At 48.5% G+C, this 27,461-nt stretch overlaps 1 protein-coding gene across 2 annotated transcripts in view; it reads left to right on the top strand.

The window, feature by feature from the left end:
* LOC134983931 (gastrula zinc finger protein XlCGF26.1-like) overlaps positions 1-27,461 on the top strand; it is a 56,484-nt gene that overhangs the window by 11,825 nt on the left and 17,198 nt on the right. For both annotated transcript variants that reach the window (XM_063949536.1, XM_063949535.1), the window contains one exon: positions 15,370-15,531. In XM_063949536.1, the coding sequence (XP_063805606.1) occupies positions 15,498-15,531 (34 nt within the window). In that variant the 5' untranslated portion in view covers positions 15,370-15,497. The remainder of the gene's footprint in view (positions 1-15,369; positions 15,532-27,461) is intronic.

The raw sequence follows: 27,461 nt of genomic DNA, 5'->3' as shown, positions 1-27,461 counted from the left end.
AGTTGTAGGGGCTGAGATGTACCGGAACCTGGGAGGTTGTATCAGACCCCTGGACATGTAAGTAACATGAATAATAACTGCCCGAAGGCGTGACCACGACAACTTTGGATAAAAGTCAATGATGTTTATTATGACAACTTCTGCAACACAGCAGCAGTAAAAGAAAACGTAAAAGTCAGCAAAGAATAAATACAGTTCCTGGGTACTACAGGATGGCAGGAGCCACAGGGCACTGGTAGTGTGAGATAGTTCTTATGATCTTCTAGATGGAAAGTCCTTACCAGGCCCGACTGTAGCAATGGAGATAACCCAGGATTGTGCCAGCTGGTGTTCCAGGAAAAGCTGGGTTGCTGAAGATAAAACAGCTGCTGTGGATACTGGCTGGAACCAGACTGTTGTTAGCACGGAGTGGATACTGGCTGGAACCAGTTAAATAATAAATGAACTTGGGAGCGATGAAATATGAACTGAAATGTAGAACTTGAGAGCGGAGAAATAATAATACCGGTGGAGAGTGGTAAAGTGTAGAAAGGATACCGGCCCTTTAAGGGAAGCTGTACTCTGCTGGAAGCTGAGCTGGAAGCAGGTAATGTTGTAGCTGGAAACAGATGAATCCACAATGGATTGGAGAGTCAGGCTACACCGCAGGTGGAATGCTGGTGCGGGTCTCTATGGTGGAAGTCTTGAGACAGGAGCTGGAACCTGGAAGACAATCACAGGAGAGAGACAAACAGGAACTAGGTTTGACAACCAAAGCACTGACGCCTTCCTTGCTCAGGCACAGTGTATTTATACCTGCAGCAAGGAAGGGATTGGCTAGGCAATTATGCAGATTATCAATACTGAGAACAGATTGGTGGAAATGATCAGCTGACAGAATCCAAGATGGCTGCGCCCATGCAGACACTTGGAGGGAAGTTTGGTTTGTAATCCATGTGGTAATGAAAACAGTAATGGCGGCGCCGGCCACCGGAGACAGGAGGCGCCAGGCTGACAGATGCACATCCAACCACGCGGACACAGCGGAGGCCGCGGCTGACGTAATCGCCACTCAGACACTCTGCATGCAGAAGTTCAGGGACGGCGGCGGAGGCCGCGGGAGACGCCATGCCAGGTGTAATATGGCGTTTACTGTGACAGCGTCCCAGAGTGACAGGAGAGGATACAGGAATGTACACATCAGGATAACAGATGGGATCCGGTCCTGGAGCGCTGAGCCAGCCTTAGGAGGCATCTGATGGGTAAGAAATGGCGTCCAGATACCCGGATCGTGACAGCTGGGGCTTTACAAGCGGACTCAGGCACGGTGGGGGCCCGTCTCAAAAATTTCAGCGTGCAGTGGGCTCACTCACAGGTGGACCCCTGGATCCTTCAGGTGGTATCTCAGGGGTACAAATTGGAATTCGAGACGTCTCCCCTTCGCCGTTTCCTAAAGTCTGCTTTACCGACGTATCCCTCCGACAGGGAGGCGGTATGGGAAGCCATTCACAAGCTGTATTCCCAGCAGGTGATAATCAAGGTACCCCTCCTACAACAGGGAAAGGGGTATTATTCCACGCTGTTTGTGGTACCGAAGCCGGACGGCTCGGTGGAGACCTAATTTAAATCCTTGAACACTTGCATACAAAAGTTTCAAATTCAAGATGGAGTCACTCAGAGCGGTGATTGCAAACCTGGAAGAAGGGGATTATATGGTGTCTCTGGACATCAAGGATGCTTATCTCCATGTCCCAATTTACCCTTCTCACCAAGGGTACCTCAGGTTTGTGGTACAGAACTGTCACTATCAGTTTCAGACGCTGCCGTTTGGTTTGTCCACGGCACCCCGGGTCTTTACCAAAGTAATGGCCGAAATGATGATACTCCTTCGAAGGAAGGGAGTTTTAATTATCCCTTACTTGGACGATCTCCGGATAACGGCAAGATCCAGGGAACAGTTGGTAGTCGGGGTAGCACTATCTCAAGTAGTGTTGCGGCAGCACGGTTGGATTCTTAATATTCCAAAATCGCAGCTGATCCCGACGACACGTCTTCTATTCCTAAGGATGATCCTGGACACAGTCCAGAAAAAGGTGTTTCTCCAGGAGGAGAAAGCCAGGGAGTTATCCGAACTAGTCAGAAACCTCCTAAAACCAGGCCAAGTGTCAGTGCATCAGTGCACAAGGGTCCTGGGAAAAATGGTGGCTTCCTACGAAGCAATTCCATTCGGCAGATTCCACGCAAGAACTTTCCAGTGGGACCTGCTGGAAAAATGGTTCGGATCGCATCTTCAGATGCATCAGCGGATAACCCTGTCACCAAAGACAAGGGTGTCTCTTCTGTGGTGGTTGCAGAGTGCTCATCTTCTAGAGGGCGCAGATTCGGCATTCAGGACTGGGTCCTGGTGACCACGGATGCCAGCCTGCGAGGCTGGGGAGCAGTCACACAGGGAAGAAATTTCCAGGGCTTGTGGTCAAGCCTGGAGACATCACTTCACATAAATATCTTGGAGCTAAGGGCCATTTACAATGCCCTAAGCCAAGCAAGACCTCTGCTTTAAGGTCAGCCGGTGCTGATCCAGTCGGACAACATCACGGCAGTCGCCCACGTAGACAGACAGGGCGGCACAAGAAGCAGGAGGGCAATGGCAGAAGCTGCAAGGATTTTTCGCTGGGCGGAAAATCATGTGATAGCATTGTCAGCAGTGTTCATTCCGGGAGTGAACAACTGGGAAACAGACTTCCTAAGCAGAAGTCTTCCACATAATTGTAAACCGTTGGGAAAAACCAAAGGTGGACATGATGGCGTCCCGCCTAAACAAAAAATTGGACAGGTATTGCGCCAGGTCAAGGGACCCTCAGGCAATAGCTGTGGACGCTCTGGTAACACCGTGGGTTTACCAGTCAGTGTATGTGTTCCCTCCTCTTCCTCTCTTACCAAAAGTACTGAGAATTATAGGACGGAGGGGAGTAAGAACTATACTTGTGGCTCCGGATTGGCCAAGAAGGACTTGGTACCCGGAACTTCAAGAGATGCTCACGGAGGACCTGTGGCCTCTACCTCTAAGAAGGGACCTGCTCCATCAAGGACCCTGTCTATTCCAAGACTTACCGCGGCTGCGTTTGACGGCAGGGCGGTTGAACGCCGGATCCTGAAGGAAAAAGGCATTCCGGATGAAGTCATCCCTACCCTGATCAAAGCCAGGAAGGATGTAACCGCAAAGCATTATTACCGCATTTGGCGAAAATAAGTTGCGTGGTGCGAGGCCAGTAAGGCCCCGATGGAGGAATTTCAACTAGGTCGATTCCTGCATTTCCTGCAAACAGGAGTGTCTATGGGCCTAAAATTGGGGTCCATTAAGGTTCAATTTTCGGCCCTGTCAATTTTCTTCCAGAAAGAACTAGCTTCAGTTCCTGAAGTTCAGACGTTTGTAAAAGGGGTACTGCATATACAGCCTCCTTTTTGTGCCTCCAGTGGCACCTTGGGATCTCAATGTAGTTTTGGGGTTCCTAAAGTCACAATGGTTTGAACCACTTGAATCTGTGGAGTTAAAATATCTCCCATGGAAAGTGGTCATGCTGTTGGCCCTGGCCTCAGCCAGGCGCGTGTCAGAATTGGCGGCTTTATCCTGTAAAAGCCCTTATCTGATCTTCCATTCGGACAGGGCGGAATTGAGGACTCGTCCTCATTTTCTCCCTAAGGTGGTTTTCAGCGTTTCATCTGAACCAACCTATTGTGGTACCTGCGGCTACTAGTAACTTGGAGGACTCTAAGTTGTTGGACATAGTCAGGGCCCTGAAAATATATGTTTCCAGGACGGCTGGAGTCAGAAAATCTGACTCGCTGTTTATCCTGTATGCACCCAACAAGCTGGGTGCTCCTGCTTCTAAGCAGACTATTGCTCGTTGGATTTGTAATACAATTCAGCTTGCACATTCTGTGGCAGGCCTGCCACAGCCAAAATCTGTAAAAGCCCATTCCACAAGGAAGGTGGGCTCATCTTGGGCGGCTGCCCGAGGGGTCTCGGCTTTACAACTTTGCCGAGCAGCTAATTGGTCAGGGGCAAACACGTTTGCTAAATTCTGCAAATTTGATACCCTGGCTGAGGAGGACCTGGAGTTCTCTCATTCGGTGCTGCAGAGTCATCCGCACTCTCCCGCCCGTTTGGGAGCTTTGGTATAATCCCCATGGTCCTTACGGAGTTCCCAGCATCCACTAGGACGTCGGAGAAATTAAGATTTTACTCACCGGTAAATCTGTTTCTCGTAGTCCGTAGTGGATGCTGGGCGCCCATCCCAAGTGCGGATTGTCTGCAATACTTGTATATAGTTATTGCCTAACTAAATCGGGTTATTGTTGTTGTGAGCCATCTATCCAGAGGCTCCTCTGTTATCATGCTGTTAACTGGGTTCAGATCACAAGTTGTACGGTGTGATTGGTGTGGCTGGTATGAGTCTTACCCGGGATTCATAAATCCTTCCTTATTGTGTACGCTCGTCCGGGCACAGTATCCTAACTGAGGCTTGGAGGAGGGTCATAGGGGGAAGAGCCAGTGCACACCAGGTAGTCCTAAAGCTTTACTTTTGTGCCCAGTCTCCTGCGGAGCCGCTATCCCCATGGTCCTTACGGAGTTCCCAGCATCCACTACGGACTACGAGAAATAGATTTACCGGTGAGTAAAATCTTATTTTCTGGCAAAAATAGTATATATACAGCTGGCCACTGTGTGTGTGTGTGTGTGTGTGTGTGTGTGTGTGTGTGTGTGTTTGTAAGTGTGGAATCCAATAGGAGCGTCACTCAACGGGTCTTTAGTATGAAAAGAGTAAATCAACGGCGGTCACTCCGCCGTTGATTTTACTCTTTTCATACTAAAGACCCGTTGAGTGCCGCTCCTATTGGATTCCTACATTGTCTGCTGCAACACAGATTATTGAAGGCATCTGGGCAAATACAGCACAGTATCCGGAGTGCCAGCTTTGTTTTATATATATATATATATATATATATATATATATATATATATATATATATATATATATATATATATATATATATATATATATATATATATATATATATATATATATATATATATATATATATATTCCCGAAATACTGAATTTTTTCAGGCTGTGTGTATAAGGTGTATATGAAACATAAATAATTTGTGTGAATGTACACACACTTTGTTTAATGCACAAAGATATTAAAAATATTGACTAAAAGTACCTTCAGGCTGTGTGTATAAGGTGTATATGAAACATAAATGCATTCTGTGCTTAGACTTGGGTCCCATCACCATGATATCTCATTATGGTATGCAATTATTCCAAAATACGGAAAAATCCGATATCCAAAATAGTTCTGGTCCCAAGCATTTTGGATAAGGGATACTCAACCTGTATATGTATGTGTGTATATATATATATATATATATATATATATATATATACCCCCGCCAGTTTTCAGTATATTTGATCAGGACAGAAGCCCGCCGCAGAGGGGGCGGTGCTTCTCCCTCAGCACTCACCAGCGCCATTTTCTCCACAGCACAGCTGAGAGGAAGCTCCCCGGACTCTCCCCTGCTTATACCACGGTTAAAGAGGGTTTTAAAGAAGAGGGGGGGGGCACATAATTAGGCGCATATATACATTTATACAAAGTGCTACTGGGTAAACATATGTTTATTGTGGTTTTTCCTGGGTCATATAGCGCTGGGGTGTGTGCTGGCATACTCTCTCTCTGTCTCTCCAAAGGTCCTTGTGGGGGAACTGTCTTCAGATAAGAGGATTCCCTGAGTGTGTGGTGTGTCGGTACGCGTGTGTCGAAATGTCTGAGGTAAAAGGCTCTCCTAGGGAGGAGGGGGAACAAATGAATGTGGTGTCTCCGTCGACAACGCCGACACCTGACTGGATGGATATGTGGAATGTTTTAAGTGCTAATGTAAATTTATTGCACAAAAGATGAGAAGGAACAGCCAGGGAGTCAACCCATGTCTGTCCCTATGTCGCAGAGGCCTTCAGGGTCTCAAAAGCGCCCACTATCCCAAATAATAGTCACAGATACCGACACGGATTCTGACTCCAGTGTCGACTACGATGATGCAAAGTTACAGCCAAAATTGGCTAAAAGTATTCAATATATGATTATTGTAATAAAAGATGATTTGCATATCAAACCCCCTGTCCCTGACATGAGGGTGCACATGTATAGGGTAAAGAAACCTGAGGTAAACTTCCCCCATCTCATGAACGAGTTATTGAAAAGGCTTGGAAATCTCCAGACAAGAAACTGCAGTTTCGCAAAAATGGATTCTTAGGGCGTATCCGTTCCCGACTAAGGACAGGATACGGTGAGAATCTTCCCCAAGAGGGAAAAAAGCTTGGACACGCGTATCCAAAAAAGGTAGCGCTGCCATTATGGCTACCCTCAGGGATCCTGCTGATCGCAGACAGTAGGCTACCTGGAAGTCCATTTACACAATCTAGTACCTTACTCAACCCGGCGTTAGTGTCGGAAATGAATACCCTGGATAAGGATACCGTTTCATAAACCCTGGGTCATATTAAGGATGCTGTCTTAAATTTGGGAAATGTTCAAAGAGAAATTGGCCTACTGAGTTCTAGAAATCACCGCTATGTCGATTTCTGCTAGACGAGTCCTATGGACCCGGCAATGGACAGAAGGCATATGGAGGTTTTACCTTACAAGGGTGAGGAATTGGTTGGGGAAGGTCTCTCGGACCTGGTCTCCACAACTACTGCAACTGAATAAAATTTTTGCCATGTATTTCCTCACAGCCTAAGACAGGAGTGGGGAACCTTTTTTTCTACCGAGGGCCATTTGGATATTTATAAAATCCTTCGGGGGCCATACAAAAATTGTCAACTTAAAAAATGACCCTTCCCCCCAGTAGGTCTGCCCCCCAGAGGTACTGTGTGCGCGCGCGCCAAAAAAATGTGTGTGGCCAGTTAAAATGGGGCGCGATACACATATGCCCCCAATAGTGCGGTGCCAGATCCACAAATGCACCCACAATGCCAGGTATACAAATGCCCCTCACAGTGCCAGTTATACAGATGCCCCTCACAGTGCCAGTTATACAGATGCCCCTCACAGTGCCAGTTATACAGATGCCCCTCACAGTGCCAGTTATACAGATGCCCCTCACAGTGCCAGTTATACAGATGCCCCCACAGTGCCAGGAATAAAAATGCCCCTCACAGTGCCAGGTATACAGATGCCCCCACAGTGCCAGGTATACAGATGCCCCCACAGTGCCAGGTATACAGATGCCCCCACAGTGCCAGGTATACAGATGCCCCCACAGTGCCAGGTATACAGATGCCCCCACAGTGCCAGGTATACAGATGCCCCCTCAGTGCCAGGTATACAGATGCCCCCACAGTGCCAGGTATACAGATGCCCCCACAGTGCCAGGTATACAGATGCCCCTCACAGTGCCAGGTATACAGATGCCCCTCACAGTGCCAGGTATACAGATGTCCTCCCCTCTCCCCTCCGTGCTGCTTACCGTGGGACACGGAGGAGAGCGCGGCTGTCGGGGCAGGGAGGAGAGCGCGGCTATGTCAGGCTGCGGCGGCGTGTAGTACTTCAAACCAGCCGCCGGTTCGAGAGCCAATCAGAGCTCGTGGACCGGCAGCCGCGGCTTCTGATTGGCTGCCGGTCCGCGAGCTCTGATTGGCTCACGGACCGGCGGCTGGTTTGAAGTACTACACGCCGCCGCTCCCACTTGACAGCCGCGCTCTCCTCCCTGTTCTCTGACAGCTGAGACACGCTGCGGCCGGACTGAGCGGCAGCGTGTCTCACTGACACAAGCTGGTGGGCCGGACCAGACGGCTTCCCCACCCCTGGCCTAAGAAAACACATTAACACATGCGGTCCTTTCGGTTATATAAAAACAAGAGAGTACGAAGATAGTCTTTTCTTGCCAGAGGTAAGGTCAGGGAAAACAAGCTGCCAACCACAGCTAGTTCCCAGGAGCAGAAGTCCTCCCCGGCCTCTATAAAATCCACAGCGTGATGCGGGAACTCCGCTGAGGGAGTCCGCCACAGGGGGGCACGCCTTCGACTGGTCAGCCACATCTGGTTTCACTCACAGGTGGATCCCGGGGGAATAGAAATTATTTCCCAGGGTTACAAGCCGGTTTCTAAAATCGGCCTTAACAGCTTTTCCCCCAGAAAGGGAGCGACTGTTAATTGCCATTCACAAAGTGTATCATAAACAGGTGGTGGTCAAAGTTCCCCTACTTCTACATGAGATGGGGTAGTAAATCAACCCTGTTAGTAGTCCCGAAACCGGACGGTTTGGTCAGACCCATTTTACATTTAAAATCCTTGAACCTATACTTGAAAAGGTTCAAGTTCAAGGTGCAATCGCTCAGAGCGGTCATCGCCAGCCTAGAAAGGAGGAGATTTTATGGTATCCCTGGACATAAAGGATGCATACCTTCATGTTCCCATATATCCACCTCATCAGGCGTACCTAAGATTTGCGGTATAGGTTGTCATTACCAGGGTTTTCTACCGAGGATTTTCACCAAGGTAATGGCGGAAATGATGGTGCTCCTGCGCAAGCAGGATGTCGCAATTATCCCGTACTTGGATGATCTCCTCATAAAAGCGAGATCAAGAGAGCAGTTACTAAACAGCGTATCACTTTCACTGAAGGTGTTATAGCAACACAGCTGTTTTCTCAATATCCCGATGTCGCAGTTGATTCCTACAACTGGTCTGAATTTCTTGGGCATGATTCTGGATACGGTCCAGAAAAGGGTTTATCTGCAGATAGAAAAGGCTCAGGAACTCATGACTCTTGTCAGGAACCTATTGAAGCCAAAACAGGTGTCAGTGCATTACTGCACTCGAGTCCTGGAAAAGATGGTGGCTTCATACAAAGCCTTCCAATGGGAACTACTGGTAAGTGGTCCGAATCACATCTACAGATTCATCAGTTGATCGCCCTGTCCCCCAGGGCCAGGGTATCTCTCCTGTGAGGGTGCTCACCTTCTAGGGGGCCGCAGGTTCGGCATTCAGGACTGGATTCTGGTGACCATGGACGCGAGCCTCCAAGGTTGGGGAGCAGTCACACAGAAGAAAAACTTCCAGGGTCTTGGGTCAAGTCAAGAGACTTGTCTTCACATCAACGTCCTGGAGCTGAGGGCCATATACAATGCCCTTCGTCAAGCGGAGACCTTGCTTCGCGACTTACCAGTTCTGATCCAATCAGACAACATCACCGCAGTGGCTCATGTAAACCGCCAGGGCGGCACAAGGAGCAGAGTGGCAAGAAGCCACCAGGATTCTTCGCTGGGCGAAAAATCATGTAAGCGCACTGTCAGCAGTGTTCATTCCTGGAGTGGACAACTGGGAAGCAGACTTCCTCAGCAGACACGACCTGCATCCAGGAGTGGGGACTTCATCAGGATGTCTTCACACAGATTGCAGTCAGTAGGGACTGCCCCAAATAGACATGAGGACGTCCCGCCTCAACAAAAAGCTGAAAAGATATTGCGCCAGGTCAGTAGACCCTCAGACGGTAGCTGGGACGCCCTAGTGACACCGTGGGTGTTCCAGTCGGTCTATGTGTTTCCTCCTCTTCCTCTCATCCCAAATGTGTTGAGAATAATAAGAAAAAGAGGAGTGCAGACAATTCTCATTGTTCCAGATTGGCCACGAAGGGCCTGATATCCGGATCTGCAGAAGAATGCTCACAGAAGATCAGTGGCATCTTCCTCTAAGACAGGACCTGTTTCCAATACTTACCACGGCTGCGTTTGACGGCATGGCGGTTGAACGCCGGATCCTAGCGGAAAAGGGCATTCCGGATGAGGTCATTCCTACGCTGATAAAGGCTAGGAAAGACGTGACAACTAAACATTATCACCGTATATGGCGGAAATATGTTTCTTGGTGTGAGGCCAGGAATACTCCAACAGAAGAATTCCATTTGGGCCGTTTTCCTTCACTTCCTATAAATTGGAGTGAATTTGGGCCTAGAATTAGACTCCATTAAGGTTCAGATTTCGGCCTTATCCAATTTCTTTCAAAAAGAATTGGCTTCTCTCCCAGAAGTACAGACTTTTGTGAAGGGAGTGCTGCATATTCAGCCTCCTTTTGTACCTCCGGTGGCACCTTGGGACCTTAACGTGGTGTTGAGTTTCCTTAAGGCGCACTGTTTTGAACCACTTAAAATGGTGGAGTGAAAATATCTCACTTGAAAGGTGGTCATGTTGTTGGCCTTGGCTTCGGCTAGGCGAGTGTCTGAATTGGGGCTTTGTCTCATAAAAGCCCCTATCTGTTTTTTTTCCATATGGATACAGCAGAATTGCGGAACCGTCCTCAATTCTTGCCTAAGGTGGTGTCATCTTTTCATGTGAACCAACCTATTGTGGTGCCTGTGGCTACGCGTGACTTGGAGGATTCCGAGTCCCTTGATGTAGTCAGGGTTTTGAAAACTTACGTAGCCAGAACGGCTAGAGTCAGAAAAAACAGAAGCACTGTTTGTCCTGTATGCAGCCAACAAGGTTGGCGCTCCTGCGTCAAAGCAGACTATTGCTTACTGGATCTGTAACACGATTCAGCGAGCGTGAAACGGCTGGATTGCCGTTACCTAAATTGGTCAAGGCCCATTCCACTAGGAAGGTGGGCTCTTCTTGGGCGGCTGCCCGAGGGGTCTCGGCACTACAGCTGGGCCGAGTGGTTACTTGGTCGGGTTCAAACACCTTGCAAGGTTTTACAAGTTTGATACCCTGGCTTAGGAGGACCTCCTGTTTGCTCAGTCGGTGCTGCAGAGTCATCCGCACTCTCCCGCCCGTTTTTGGAGCTTTGGTATAATCCCAATGGTCCTTACGGAGTCCCCAGCATCCTGGGGAGTATATCACAAGTTATACAGTGTGATTGGTGTGGCTGGTATGAATCTTGCCCTTGGATTAACAAAAATCCTTTCCTCGTACTGTCCGTCTCCTCTGGGCACAGTTTCTCTAACTGAGGTCTGGAGGAGGGGCATAGAGGGAGGAGCCAATGCACACCCAGATCTAAAGTCTTTCTTAAAGTGCCCATGTCTCCTGCGGAGCCCGTCTCTCCCCATGGTCCTTACGGAGTCCCCAGCATCCTCTACGGACTACGAGAAAAAGATTTACCGGTAGGTTTAAAATCTTATTTTATGCGACCACGGGTACGCTACTCAGACCTGCCATTGCATCTGCGTGGGTGAGTAGTGCTATTGAAAAGTGGTCAGATAACTTGTCATCTGATATAGATTCACTGGATAGGGATAGCATCCTCTTGACGCTGGGTTATATCGACGACGCTGCAGCATTCCTAAAGGAAACTGCGAGATATATTGGCCATTTGGGATCAAAAGCCAATGCCATGGTGGTCTCAGCTAGGCGAGCATTGTGGATTCACTAATGGAATGCTGATGCAGACTCCCAATAAAAATATGGTGTCTCTTCCTTATAAAGGTGGTGTCTTGTTTGGGGATGGCCTCGATGATTTGGTATCTACGGCTACCGTGGGTAAATCATCCTTTTTACCTTCTATTCCTCAACAACAAAAGAAAATGCACCACTATCAAATGCAGTCCTTTCGGCCCAATAAATACAGAAGAGGACGAGGCTCTTCCTTCCTTGCTAGTAGAGGAAGGGGAAGAGGTAAAAGATCACCAGCCTTGTCGGGTTTGCAGGAGCAGAAGTCTTCCCCTGCTTCTGCCAAATCCATCGCATGACGCTGGAGCTCTCTTGTGGGAGCCTGCACCGGTGGAGGCACGTCTAATACTATTAAGTCAGTTCTGGATTCGTTCGGACCTGGACCCGTGGGTTTTACAAATAGTGTCCCACGGGTACAAACTGGAGTTTCAAGACGTTCCCCCTCGCAGATTTTTCAAATAGGCCTTACCAGTATCTCCTCTGGACAGGGAGGTAGTATGCGACGCAATACAAAAGTTGTGTCAGAATCAGGTCATTATCCTGGTTCCCCCGTCACAACAGAGAGAAGGCTTTTATTCAAGCCTCTTCATGGTCCCAAAGCCGGACGGCTCGGTCAGGCCAATCCTAAACCTGAAATCCCTCAGTTTCTACCTAAAGAAATTCAAATTCCAGACGGAATCTCTCAGGGCAGTGATCTCCAGTCTGGAGGAAGGAGATTTCATGGTTTCGGGCCTACTTACATGTTCCCATTTTTCCTCCGCATCAAGCTTACCTGAAGTTTACAATTCAGGATTGTCATTATCAATTTCAGACGTTGCCGTTTGGTCTGTCCACGGCTCCGAGGATTTTCACCAAGGCGATGGCGGAAATGATGGTTCTCCTTCGCAAGCAAGGAGTCACGATTATCCCGTACTTGGACAATCTCCTGATAAAAGCGAGATCCAGGGACCAGTTGGTGCAAAACATTGCACTCTCCCTGACAGTTCTTCAACATCATGGTTGGCTCCTAAACTGACCCAAATCACAGTTGTTTCCAACGACGCGGTTGTCGTTTTTAGGGAATGATACTGGACACAGAACTTACAAAAAAAAATTTTCTTCCAGTGGAAAAGGCTCTGGAACTTCAGAGTATTGTCAAACAAATTCTAAAGCCAGCAATAGTGTCAATCCATCAATGCATTCGGTTGCTGGGGAATGGTTGCGGCCTACGAGGCCATTCAGTTTGGCAGGTTCCATGCCAGAGTGTTCCAGTGGGACCTGTTGGACAAATGATCCGGATCCTACCTACACATGCAGGATAATGCTGTCTTCCAAGACCAGAATCTCACTCCTGTGGTGGCTGCACAGCTCTCACCTCCTAGAGGGGCGCAGGTTCGGGATCCAGGACTGGATCCTAGTAACCATGGATGCAAGTCTCCGAGGCTGGGGAGCAGTCGCAGAGGGGGAAAACTTCCAAGGGAGATGGTCAAGTCAGGAGACTTGTCTCCACATAAATGTTCTGGAGTTAAGGGCCATTTACAACAGCCTTCTACAAGCGATCTTCATTCCAGGAGTGGACAACTGGGAAGCAGACTTCCTCAGCAGACACGATCTCCATCCAGGAGAGTGGGGCCTCCACCAAGAAGTCTTCACAGAGGTGACAAGTCGTTGGGGAATTCCTCAAGTAGACATGATGGCATCTAGTCTCAACAAGAAGCTTCAGAGATATTGTTCCAGGTCAAGGGACCCTCAAGCAATAACAGTGGATGCACTGGTGACACTATGGGTGTTTCAGTCGGTGTATGTATTCCCTCTACTTCCTATCATCCAAAAGTTCTAAAGATCATAAGAAGAACAAAGATTTGAGCAATCCTCATTGTCCCAGACTGGCCAAGGAGGGCTTGGTATCCAGATCTTCTGGAATTACTCATAGGAGATTTCTGCGCGAGGACCTGTTACAGCAGGGGCCGTGCGTGTATCAAGACTTACCGCGGCTACGTTTGACGTCATGGCGGTTGAATGCCAAATCCTAGCCGTAAGGGTATTCCCAGTCAAGTTATTCCCACACTTATTCAGGCTAGAAAAGGGGTAACGTCTAAACATTACCACCGTATTTGGAGAAAATATGTTTCTTCTGTGTGAATCCAAGAAGGCTCCTACGGAAGAGTTTCAGCTAGGACGTTTTCTCCATTTCCTACAAGGAGGTGTGGATGCGGGCCTAAAATTGGGCTCAGTTAAGGTACAGATTTCAGCCTTATCGGTTTTCTTTCAAACAATTGGCCTCCCTTCCAGAAGTTCAGACTTTCGTGAAAGGCGTGTTGCACATCCAACCTCCATTTGTGCCTCCAGTGGCACCATGGAATCTTAATGTGTTGTTGCAGTTCCTTCAATCACATTGGTTTGATCCTTTACAGAGGGTGGTGTTGAAGTTCCTCACCTGGAAAGTGGTCATCCTTTTGGCCTTGGCATCTGCAAGGCGGATGTCTGAGTTAGCGGCCGTGTCTCACAAGAGCCCTTATTTGATCTTCCATGAAGAATTGAGGACAAGTTAACAATTTCTGCCGAAGGTGGTTTCATCTTTCCACATGTACCAACCTATTGTGGTGCCTGTGGCCACTGATGCCTTCGTTGAGTCAAAGTTTCTGGATGTGGTCAGAACGGCTCAGGTTAGGAAAACAGAGGCTCTGTTTGTTCTGTGTGCTCCCAACAAGATTGGGTGTCCTGCTTCCATGCAGACCATTGCGCGCTGGATCTGTTGTACAATTCAGCATGCTCATTTCACGGCAGGATTGCCTTTACCGAATTCGGTGAAGGCCCATTCTACTAGAAAAGTGGGCTCGTCCTGGGCGGCTGCCCGGGGGTTCTCGGCTTTGCAGCTATGCAGAGCAGCTACTTGGTCTGGATCAAACACTTTTGTAAAGTTTTACAAGTTTGATACCCAGGCCGATGATGACCTCAAGTTTGGTCAATCGGTGCTGCAGAGTCATCCGCATTCTCCCGCCTGTTCTAGAGCTTTGGTATAACCCCATGGTTCTAAATGTGACCCCAGCATCCTCTAGGATGTATGAGAAAATAGGATTTTAATACCTACCGGTAAATCCTTTTCTCTTAGTCCGTAGAGGATGCTGGGCGCCCGTCCCAGTGCGTACTGTATCTGCAGTTATTAGTTGTGGTTACACACGTTGTGTTACGTTTCTTGTCAGCATGTTGCTGCAATTGTTCATGCCCGTCGGCTTGTGTTCTTTTGACTGCCATGTGGTGCGGCATGCTTGAGGTGTGAGCTGGTATGAATCTCACCTTAATTTAACAGAAAATCCTTTCCTCGAAATGTCCGTCTCCCTGGGCACAGTTCCTATAACTGAGGTCTGGAAGAGGGGCATAGAGGGAGGAGCCAGTTTTCACCCTTTGAAAGTCTTAAAGTTCCCATGTATCCTGCGGATCCCACCTATACCCCATGGTTCTTAATGTGACCCCAGCATCCTCTACGGACTAAGAGAAAAGGATTTACCGGTAGGTATTAAAATCCTATTTTCTTGTACATTTTAAATTTTTATAAATTGTAATATGTGAGAATTATATATGGACAATTAGTTCTATTGTATTATTTTTTCAAATCTTATTTATTGGTTTTATTTGTAATTGCTCTTAATATTTTATCTATTAGCAATTATATTAATTACACATGTATTTCATTACAAATGCTGGGGGTACAAACAGCACACATGGGGGGAGATTTAAATGTTTGAAAAGTCGGTTGGGTGTCTGTTTTTACCTATCTAATAGACAGGAAGAAACAGACACCCAACTGACTTTTCAAACATTTGAATCTCCCCCAGTGAATGCAAAGAGGGGGAAGGGATGGTTGAGAAAACATGCACTATATGATCTGTACAGCAACTATGGGAGTGTCTGAAAATATGATGTCTGGCAATAACCAAGCGTCCATTTTATGTGTTTTTTAGGGTAAAGATCTGTCTAATATTAAGGAGGAAGATCTGGGGGAGAAGAAGAGCCCAATGTGACCGATATAAAAGCAGAAGATATAAAGGAGGAGGAAGAAGAGACGTGTGTGAGGGGTGATCAGCAGTGTATGGAAGGGGAGATCCCTACAGGTATCTGCACAGGTGAGTAACAAATACTTATTACGCTCTTGTGTGGGTAGGGGGCCAGTCTTGTAGGTGCACTGTCTCTAGCATTACTCTCTGGTCTCTTCAACATGTGCAAACCCATTGTCAGAATATTTTGAGGATGCCCAGTCTCGTTTTACAATCACAGCGCACACTTTGACAACCTTTTATATTTCTTCTTTTCAAAGTATCATCTACAACATATGATCGCATCTGCCGCTCAGTGTCAGAGTTGTGACTTGGCACACAAGTAACATTATGTGGTGTGTGTGTGTGTGTGTGTGTGTGTGTGTGTGTGTGTGTGTGTGTGTGTGTGTGTGTGTCAGCTTCTTCTGTCATTTCCTGCTCTGCAAGCTGCTTGCCATGTTCAGTCGGACTAAGAATTATACATAAAGATGCAGATAAATCTGTTTCCAACATTTTGTACAACTATACTAGCGTTCTCACCGTGTACAGGCTGAGAATGCTTCACAAGCTTCCTCCTCAGCATGGCCCGACAGCTGTTCTCACCGTGCACAGGCTGAGAATGCTTCACAAGCTTCCTCCTCAGCATGGCTTGACAGCTGTTGACTTAATTGAGCCACAAGGGTTTCTTAAACTTAATTTTACATTTAACATCCAAACCACTAAACCGTTCCTTAAAAAAAACATGTCTGCTATTTAACGCCTTGTATCCCACTTCTTACACCATTAATGTTCCCGGTGAAACTGGATTCTTTGGATACATGAAGTTAAAGAAAGCAGACAACAGTATATCCATTAAAATATGCTTTATAACATTGAATGGTACTTAGCAACAGATATGTTCAAGTGGCTGTAGTATTCAGGGCCTCATCCTCACATCCACGCTGGTTATAATCAGATCCTGCTGTCAACAGGTTGATGGGCTGTACACCAAAGCCTGAGGCAACTTGTGTCTTGCAGTCTTTCAGTTTTATACCACAGAGAACAAGGCCCCGGAAACCATTTCAAAATAAGATCAAACATGACCATTGGCTAAGAAAAGGTTACAGATATTGTTAGCCGCTTCAACTACATTCTTAAAAGTGTATCTCTTACATCAGGAGCCATCGGCCCCTATTATACTCCTGCTCTCCCCCTCACATCATGTCACTGTGTTACCAGCCCAGAGATCTGACCAGTCTCCTCCCCACACTCTCTGGTGTATCTCATACATCAGGAGCCATCAGCCCCTATTATACTCCTGCTCTCCCCCATCATGTTACTGTGTGTTACCAGCCCAGAGATCTGACCAGTCTTCCCCCAACACTCTCTGGTGTATCTCCTACTTCAGTTCAGAAGACATTACCATGGTGATTCAATCACTGGTTAATGAGATGAGACTTATTTTGTCATTACCCATGAATTCTCTTGTGACTTTTTTTTCTCTTACTTCCTAGAGGATGCTGGGGTTCCATTTAGTACCATGGGGTATAGATGGGTCCCTTCGGAGCCATAGGCACTTTAAGGGTTTAATAGTGTGGGCTGGCTCCTCCCTCGATGCCCCTCCTACCAGACTCAGTTTAAAAAATGTGCCCGGAGGAGCCGGTCACAGCTAGGGGAGCTCCTAGGAGTTTTCCTAGTTTTATTGTTTTTCTAAGAACAGCCTCCCTGCTTCGTGGGACTTAGGGGGGGAGTGGGAACCATCTCTAGAAGGTAATGGTTCTCTATCTCCGCTGACAGGACACAGAGCTCCTGAGGGTGCTGATCGCAAGCCCACGAGGCGACCGCACACTCCCGCAGCACGGCCGCCATTCCCTAACAGAGCCAAAAGAAAGAAGAGTGGTGAGTATGACGCTGACGTCTCGGTAAGCGGGTCGCAGTTGGGAATGGTGGCATAAGCGTGGGAGCGCAGCTCTGACAGGCTGTGCTCCGGAAGGCTTAGCGGACACACTGTGTAAGGCGTTGTGAGGGGCGTCCTGGGCCAGCGCACATACCCTACACTGGTCAACTAGGCTAACGGGCTAATCCCGCTGTTAGCTGCAAGAATAGCTCAGGCCAGTATAATTTCATAAGTGCAGGAAGACACGCCATTACAGGGGGCGGGACTTCTCAGAGCGGATACAGCACTCACCAGCGCCATTATCTCTGTGACTCTCTGAAGGTACTCTGGGGGAATCTGTGTGTGACATTTTCCTGTGTGTCTGTGTGTGGCTGTATATCTCACATTAACATGTGTAGGGACTCTGTATATTGTGCTGCAGAGTGTGTATCTTGTCCTGAAGAGTCTATTCCATGTACTCAGGACTGCCATGTACCTTCTCAGCCTTCTGACTCCTAACCCGCGTGGGTGGATTCTATAAGGGGAATGATATCTAGGATAACACATAATGAGAATGTAACGCAGGTTTTACAGCAATCAACTCATGATTGAGGCCATTATGGACATTTTACACATTACTAAAAAAGTACCTGAGCAGGTAGAGGAGGCTTAATTTACAGACAATAAGAAATCCTCCCTTACCTTTCCCGCTTCTAAGGAGTGAAACTCCTTGTTTGAAAAATACTGTGGAAACCCAGAGAAAAAATTCCAGATCCCAAAAAGGGTTCTCATTGCTTTTCCCTTCCCTGAAGAGGATAGGAAAAAAGTAGGAAAACCCACCTATAGTAGACGCTTCTGTATCTAGGTTGTCTAAAAAGGTGGTTTTACCTGTCCCTGGTTCAACCGCCTTAAAGGAGCCAGCTGGCCACAAGATTGAGACTACGCTCAAATCACTATACACAGCTACAGGCGTGGCGTTAAGGCCCACTATTGCTTGTGCGTGGATTTCTAAAGCCATAGTAAGGTGGTCAGGCACATTACTAGAGGAATTGGATACTATGGATAGGAGTGACATTGACTTGTTTTTATGTCACATACAGGATTCTGCAGGTTTCATGGAGGAGGCCATGAAGGACCTTGGCCACCTTAATGCGAGGGCTTCTTCCATGGCTGTCTCGGCACTCAGAGGACTCTGGCTGCGCCAACGGTCTGCGGGTGCAGAATCCAAGAAACGTGTGGAGAACCTACCCTTTACAGGTCAGGCTCTGTTTGGGAACGCATTGGAAGCATGGATCTCCACAGCAACTGCGGGTAAGTCAACTTTCTCATACGTCCTAGAGGATGCTGGGGTCCACATTAGAACCATGGGGTATAGACGAGATCTACAGGAGACATGGGCACTTTAAGACTTTCAAAGGGTGTGAACTGGCTCCTCCTTCTATGCCCCTCCTTTAGACTCCAGTTTTAGAATTGTGCCCAGTGAAACTGGATGCACTCCATGGGAGCTCTACTGGGTTTCTCTGAAAAGACTTCTGTTAGGTTTTTTATTTTCAGGGAGGCTGCTGGCAACAGTTTCCCTGCTTCGTGGGACTCAGAGGAGAGAAGTATGACCAACTTCTGTGAGTTCCATGGCTCTGCTTCTGGCTGACAGGACACCATTATCCCCTGAGGGTACTGATCACTGGGCGCTCCCGGATGCTCACTCCCGCAGCCTGCCGTCACCCCCTTACAGAGCCAGAAGACAGGAGTAGCAGAAGAACAGAAGACTTTTTCTCCAGTGACGGCATATTGAGTACCGCGCAGCGGTCGGAACGCTGCGCGCCATGCTCCCACACACACAGGCACTATTGGTTGCAGGGCGCGGGGGGGGGGGGGGGGTCGTCCTGGGCAGCATAAAACCTCACATTCTGACTGGCACTAGCGGACATTAGTGCCTGGGCACTGTCCTGACCCCCGCCAGTATAATTAATAAGAGCGGGACAGAAGCGCGCCATTACGGGGGCGGGGTTCTTCCTCACTCTCCCAGCTCAATACTCTGCGCCATTTCCTCTCCACAGGCTGCAGAGACGCTGGTCCTTTCCTTCACTGCTGACAAGTATCAGGGTGCAAAACGGGGTGGGGCGCAGTGTATTTGGTGCATTGCATTGGCATTATACAGCGCTACAGGCCTGTTAACACTTTAATTGTTTCCAGGTTTGTTATTATTGGCACTGGGTTGTGAGCTGGCAAATCCTCTCTGTGTCCCTCTGACAGACTTTACTGTGGGTCTATCCCCTATAAGCCCGGTGTGTCTATGGGTGTTTGGTACACGTGTGTCGACATGTCTGAGGCTGACTGTTCTTCCCCGGAGGAAGCTATATTAGGGACACAGACGTGTGCGGGGGTGGCCCTGTCTGCACCGCCGACACCTGACTGGGTGAAAGTTTTGAATGTAAATATGGGTCTTATCAGTAAAAGGTTGAATAAGTCTAAGTCTCAGACCCAGACATGGAGAAAGTCTGTGGAGGATGTGATGTTTCAAGGCCATGCTTCTTTTTCCTCAGGGGACCCCTCGGGGTCGCAAAAACGTTCATTTGCCCAGATAATACCCACTGATACCGACACTAATTCCAGTGTCGACCATAGTGATTCCAGAATAGATCCAAAATTGGCAAAGAGCATTCAGTACATGATTGTGGCTATTAAGGACGTCTTAAACGTCACAGAGGACCCTGCTGTTCCAGACAAAAGGGTCTGTATGTATAAAGAAAAGAAAGCGGAGGTAACGTTTCCTCCCTCTCATGAACCGAACGCTCTGTTTGAAAAGCTCTGGGAAAGCCCTGACAAAAAGTTTCAAATCCCCAAAAGGATTACTGTTGCTTATCTCTTTCCCGCCGAGGACAGAAAAAGTGGGAGTCAACCCCCGTTCTGGTCAGGGCCCTGTCACGATTGTCTAAAAAGGTAGCTCTCCCGGCACCGGGCACGGCGGCCCTTAAGGACCGGCCAGACCATAAGCAAGGAGCTACGTTAAAATCTATTTATGCGACCGCGGGTACGCTACTCAGGCCTGCCATTGCATGTGCGTGGGTGAGTAGTGCTATTGAAAAGTGGTCAGATAACTTGTCATCTGATATAGATACACTAGATAGAGATAGCATCCTTCTTACGTTGGGTTACATCAAGGACGCTGCAGCATTCCTAAGGGAAACTGTGAGAGATATTGGGCTTTTGGGATCAAAAGCCAATGCCATGGCGGTCTCGGCTAGGAGAGCGTTGTGGATTCGCCAATGGAATGCTGATGCAGACTCCAAGAAAAATATGGTGTCTCTCCCCTATAAAGGTGGTGCCTTGTTTGGGGACAGCCTAGATGATTTGGTCTCTGCGGCTACCGCAGGCAAGTCAACCTTTTTGCCTTATGTTTCCCCTCAACAAAAGAAGACGACTCACTATCAGATGCAGTCCTTTCGGCCCAATAAATACAGTAGAGTACGAAGCTCCTCCTTCCTTGATAGTAGAGGAAGGGATCAGCGGCCTCGTCGGGTTCACAGGAGCAGAAGTCTTCCCCTGCTTCTGCTAAATCCACCGCATGACGCTGGAGCTCCCTTGCGGGAGTCCGCACCAGTGGGGTCACGTCTAAAACTCTTCAGTCAGTTCTGGATTCGTTCGGGCCTGGACCCGTGGGTTATACAAATAGTGTCCCAAGGGTACAAACTGGAGTTTCAAGACGTCCCCCCTCACCGATTTTTCAAATCGGCCTTGTCAGTTTCTCTCCCGGACAGGCAGGTGGTAAGCGAGGCAATACGAAAGTTGTGTCAGAATCAGGTCATTATCCTGGTTCCCCCGTCACAACAGGGAGAAGGTTTTTATTCAAGCCTCTTCGTGGTCCCGAAGCCGGACGTCTCGGTCAGGCCAATCCTAAACCTGAAATCCCTAAATTTCTACCTGAAGAAATTCAAATTCAAGATGGAATCTCTCAGGCCAGTGTTCTCCAGTCTGGAGGAAGGAGATTTCATGGTTTCGGTAGACATAAAGGATGCCTACTTACATGTTCCCATTTATCCTCCGCATCAGGCTTACCTGAGATGTGCAATTCAGGATTGTCATTACCAATTTCAGACGTTGCCGTTTGGTCTGTTCACGGCTCCGAGGATTTTCACCAAGGTGATGGCAGAAATTATGGTTCTCCTTCGCCAGAAAGGAGTCGCTGTTATCCCGTACTTGGACGATCTCCTGATAAAGGCGAGATCCATGGACAGGTTGGTGCAAAACATTGCACTCTCCCTGACAGTACTTCAACAACATGGTTGGCTCCTAAACTTGCCAAAGTCACAGTTGCTTCCCACGACGCGATCGTAATTTTTGAGAATGATTCTGGACACAGAACTACAGAGTTTTTCTTCCAGTGGAAAAGGCTCTGGAGATCCAGAGTCTGGTCAAACAAATTCTGAAACCAGCAAAGTGTCAATCCATCAATGCATTCGGTTGCTGGGGAAGATGGTTGCGGCCTACGAGGCCATTCAGTTTGGCAGGTTCCATGCCAGAGTGTTCCAGTGGGACCTGTTGGACAAGTGGTCCGGATCCCACCTACACATGCACCGGAGGATAATCCTGTCATCCAAAGCCAGAATTTCACTCCTGTGGTGGCTGCACAACTCTCACCTCATAGACGAGAAACGCAGGTTCGGGATTCAGGACTGGGTCCTAGTAACCACGGATGCGAGCCTCCGAGGCTGGGGAGCAGTCACACAGGGGGAAAACTTCCAAGGAAGATGGTCAAGTCAGGAAACTTGTCTCCACATAAACGTTCTGGAGTTGAGGGCCATTTACAACGGTCTTCTACAAGCGGAACATCTTCTTCGAGATCTGCCCGTAGTGATCCAGTCAGACAGTGTAACAGCAGTAGTGTACATAAACCATCAGGGCAGAACGAAAAGTAGAGCAGCAATGGCAGAAGCCACAAAGATTCTCTGCTGGGCGGAAAAACATACAAGCGCTCTGTCGGCGATCTTCATTCCAGGAGTAGACAACTGGGAAGCAGACTTCCTCATCAGACAAGATCTCCATCCAGGAGAGTAGGGCCTCCACCAAGAAGTCTTCGCAGAAGTGACAAATCGTTGGGGAGTTCCTCAAGTCGACATGATGGCATCTCGTCTCAACAAGAAGCTTCAGAGATATTGTTCCAGGTCGAGAGACCCTCAAGCAATAACAGTGGATGCACTGGTGACCCCGTGGGTGTTTCAGTCGGTGTATGTATTCCCTCTACTTCCTCTCATTCCAAAAGTTCTAAAGATCGTAAGAAGAACAAGGGTTCGAGCGATCCTCATTGTTCCAGACTGGCCAAGGAGGGCTTGGTATCCAGATCTTCAGGAATTACTCATAGGAGATCCCTGGCCTCTTCCTCTGCGCGAGGACCTACTACGGCAGGGGCCGTGCTTGTATCAGGACTTACTGCGGCTACGTTTGACGGCATGGCTGTTGAGCTCCAAATCCTAGCCCGTAAGGGTATTCCCAGTGGAGTCATTCCCACACTTATTCAAGCCAGGAAAGGAGTAACGTCTAAGCATTACCACCGTATTTGGAGAAAATATTTTTCTTGGTGTGAATCGAAGAAGGCTCCTACGGAAGAGTTTCAGCTAGGACGTTTTCTCCAGTTTCTACAAGCAGGTGTGGATGCGGGCCTAAAATTGGGCTCAATTAAGGTGCAGATTTCAGCCTTATCGATTTTCTTTCAGAAACAATTGAGCTCCTTTCCAGAAGTACAGACTTTCATGAAAGGCATGTTGCACATTCAACCTCCAGTGGCACCATGGGATCTTAATGTGGTGTTGCAGTTCCTTCAATCACATTGGTTTGAGCCTTTACAGAAGGTGGAGTTGAAATTCCTCACTTGGAAAGTGGTCATTCTGTTGGCCTTGGCATTCGCAAGGCGGGTGTCTGAGTTAGCGGCCTTGTCTCACAAGCCCTTATTTGATCTTCCATGAAGATAGAGCAGAATTGAGGACACGTCAACAATTTCTGACAAAGGTGGTTTCCTCTTTCCACATGAACCAACCTATTGTGGTACCTGTGGTTACTGACGCCTTCGTTGAGTCAAAGTCTCTAGATGTGATCAGAGCTTTGAAAATTTATGTCGCCAGAACGGCTAAGATTAGGAAAAATGAGGCTCTGTTTGTCCTGTATGCTCCCAACAAGATTGGGTGTCCTGCTTTCAAGCAGACCATTGCGCGCTGGATCTGTAGTAAGATTCAGCATGCTCATTCCACGGCGGGATTGCCGTTACCGAAATCGGTGAAGGCCCATTCTACTAGAAAGGTGGGCTCGTCCTGGGCGGCTGCCCAGGGGGTCTCGGCGTTACAATTTTGCAGAGCAGCTACTTGGTCGGGATCAAACACTTTTGCTAAGTTTTACAAGTTTGATACACTGGCCGATGATGACCTCAAGTTTGGTCAATCGGTGCTGCAGAGTCCTCTGCATTCTCCCGCCCGTTCTAGAGCTTTGGTTTGACCCCATGGTTCTAATGTGGACCCCAGCATCCTCTAGGACAGGGGTGGCCAGACTTTTGGAGTCGGCGATCTACTTTGAAAGCTGAAAAGCTTTTGTGATCTACTGAGGTGGGATAATAGCACGTGCGCCCAAAAAAAGGGGCGTGGCATAACAAAAAAGTGGGCATGGTATAACAGAAAAAGGGATGTAGCCTTGCTGCACAGAGTGTAATGACTGTCTCGCACGAAATAACACATTGGCCCCCACAGGTAAAAACCTCAAACACATATGCCCCCACAGTGCCAGATACAGATATGCCCCCACAGTGCCAGATACAGATATGCCCCCACAGTGCCACATATGCCCCCACAGTGCCACATATGCCCCCACAGTGCCACATATGCCCCCTCAGTACCACATATGCCCCCTCAGTGCCACATACAAATATGCCCCCACAGTGCCATGCCCCCACAGTGCCAGATACAGATATGACCCCACAGTGCCACATTTGACCCCACAGTGCCACATTTGACCCCACAGTGCCAGATACAGATATGACCCCACAGTGCGACATACAGATATGCCCCCACAGTGCCAGATATGCCCCCACAGTGCCAGATATGCCCCCACAGTGCCACATACAGATGTGACCCCACAGTGCCATGTGCCCACAGTGCCAGATATGCCCCCATAGTACTCCTCACCATTTTGCTGTGTGTGGAGAGCGCAGCGCGCGCTTCTCCTGCCTGCCGCCCTGCAGTCTGGTCTCTGGCGGTGACGGCAGCGTGTATATCTCAAATCAGGCGCCGGTCCGCGAGCTGTCATTGGCTAACGAACCGGCACCTGATTTGAGCTATACACTCCGCCGATACTGCCGGAGACCAGACTGAGGGACAGGGTGCCAGGCAGGAGAGGCGTGCGCTGCGCTCTCCTCACCTCGAGTGGATGGGCGGCAGGTCGCGATCGACTGGTCGCATGTCCGCGATCGACAAGGTAAATCCTTTTCTCTCTGTCCGTAGAGGATGCTGGGCGCCTGTCCCAGTGCGTACTGTATCTGCAGTTATTAGTTGTGGTTTCACACATGTTGTGTTACGTTATTGTCAGCATGTTGCTGCATTTGTTCATGCCCGTTGGCTTGTGTTCTGTTGAATGCCACGTTGTGCGGCATGCTTGAGGTGTGAGCTGGAATGAATCTTACCTTAGTTTAACGATAAATCCTTTCCTCTAAATGTCCGTCTCCCTGGGCACAGTTCCTATAACTGGAGTCTGGAGGAGGGGCATAGAGGGAGGAGCAAGTTCACACCCTTTGAAAGTCTTAAAGTGCCCATGTCTCCTGCGGATCCGTCTATACCCCATGGTTCTAATGTGGACCCCAGCATCCTCTATGGACTAAGAGAAAAGGATTTACCGGTAGGTTTTAAAATCCTTTTTTCCTTCCCTCAGCAGCGCCACCGGCTAGGAAATCTTATCCTACGTGTACAATGCAGTCCTTTCGGACTGCAAAAATTTAAAAATCCAAACCCCCTGCCACTTTCTATAGAGGTAATCGGGGAAATCTAGAAAACCTGCACCAACAGGTTCCCAGGAGCAGAAGCCAGCTTCTGTTTCCTCCAAATCTTCAGCATGACAGTGGACCTCCCAGCCTGGGGATCGTGCTGGTGGGAGCAAGACTTAGAGATTTCAGTCACGTCTGGGCATCATCATGACTAGACCCCTGGGTACAAGACAACGTTACCCAGGGGTACAGACTGGAGTTTCAAGAACTCCCACCTCAGATTCTTCAATCGGCTTACCAGCTTCGCTGACAAAGTGCTCTCCTACAGGAAGCCATTCGAAAATTGGTACAAACAAATGTGATTGTTCCAGTTCCACCTCACCTAACAAACAAGGGTTATTACTCCAACCTGTTTGTGGTACCGAAGCCGGACAGTTCAGTAAGGCTGATATTTAACCTAAAGTCATTGAACCCCTACTTGAGGGAATTCAAATTGGAATGGATGGAGTCTCTGAGAGCGTTGATCTCAGGTCTGGAGGAGGCGGAATTCCTGATATCCCTGGATATCAAGGATGCGTACCTTCACGTTCCGATCTGGCCGCCTCATCAGGCTTATCTGAGATTTGCGCTGCTAGACTATCAGTTCCAGGCGCTGCCATTTGGCCTCTCCACAGCATCGAGGGTGTTCACCAAGGTCATGGCAGAGATGATGCTGCTACTCTGCAAGCAGGGAGTGAACATTATTCCATATATGGACAATCTGCTGATAAAGGCATCTTCTAGGGAGAAGCTGTTACAGAGCATTGCTCTCTCAGCTCGACTACTACAGGATCATGGATGGATCCTGAACCTTCCAAAGTCTCATTTGGAGCCGACAAGGAGACTGTCCTTCCTGGGGATGATCCTCGACACGGAAGTACAGAGGGTGTTTCTCCCAGTGGAGAAAACGTTGGTGAACCAGTCAATGGTCCGGGATGTCCTGATGCTTGCCCGGGTATTGGTTCATCAGTGCATTCGCCTTCTGGGGAAGATGGTTGCCTCCTACGAGGCTCTACAGTACGGAAGATTTAATGCACGGTCCTTCCAACTGGATCTCCTGGACAAATGGTCGGGATCTCATCTTCACATGCACCAGCAGATAAGCCTGTCGCCGAAAGCCAGAATTTCACTCCTCTTGGTGGCTGCAAACTTCTCACCTTCTCGAGGGCCGACTGTTTGGGATTCTGAATTGGATCCTTCCAACCACAGATGCAACTCTCGGAGGTTGGGGAGCAGTCACCCAAGGGGATAACTTCCAAGGAAAGTGGTCAAGTCTGGAATCTGTCCTTCCGATAAACATTCTGGAACTAAAGGCCGTGTACAACGGCCTTCTACAAGCGGCACATCTTCTACAAGATCAGGCCATTCAGGTTCAGTCGGACAATGTAACGACGGTGTCCTACATAAACCGACAGGAAGCAATGAAGAGCAGAGCGGTAATGTCAGAGGTAACAGGAATCCTCCTCTGGGCAGAAAAGCACGCGGTAGCGGTGTCAGCAGTCTTCATCCCGGGAGTGGACAACTGGGAAGCGGACTTCCTCAGCAGACACGATCTCCATCCAGGAGAATGGGGCCTCCACCCGGCGGTGTTTGAGGAGGTAACAAGTCGTTGGGGTGTACCTCAAATAGACATGATGGCCTCCCGCCTCAACATGAAGCTTCGGAGGTACTGTTCCAGGTCGAGAGACCCACAGGCAGTGGCGGTGGACACCCTGGTAACTCTGTGGGTGTTCCAGTCAGTGTATGCGTTCCCTCCACTTCCACTCATCCCAAGGATTCTCAAACTAATAAAAAGAACAAGAGTTCAGGCGATCCTCATTACTCCAGACTGGCCAAGAAGGGCTTGGTACGCGGATCTTCTGGAATTACTGCTGGAGAATCCAAGGCCTCTTCCTCTTCTCGAGGGCCTGCTGCAACAGGGGCCGTTCACCTATCAAGACTTCCAACTGCTACGTTTGACGGCATGGATGTTGAACGCCAGATCTTAGCTCGGAAGGGCATTCTGAACAAAGTAATTCCTACTCTGATCCAAGCTAGGAAGGGAGTAACGTCTAAGCATTACCATCGGATTTGGAAAAAGTATGTGTCTTGGTGTGAATCCAAGATGTTTCCTACGGTGGAGTTTAAACTAGGATGGTTTCTCCTCTTTCTGCAAGCTGGTGTGGATGT

The sequence above is a fragment of the Pseudophryne corroboree genome (genome assembly GCF_028390025.1).
Source record: "Pseudophryne corroboree isolate aPseCor3 chromosome 3 unlocalized genomic scaffold, aPseCor3.hap2 SUPER_3_unloc_3, whole genome shotgun sequence".
NCBI classification, from domain to species: domain Eukaryota; kingdom Metazoa; phylum Chordata; class Amphibia; order Anura; family Myobatrachidae; genus Pseudophryne; species Pseudophryne corroboree.
The sequence above is the reverse complement of the archived record's forward strand: the minus strand, read 5'-3'. Positions and strand labels throughout refer to the sequence as shown.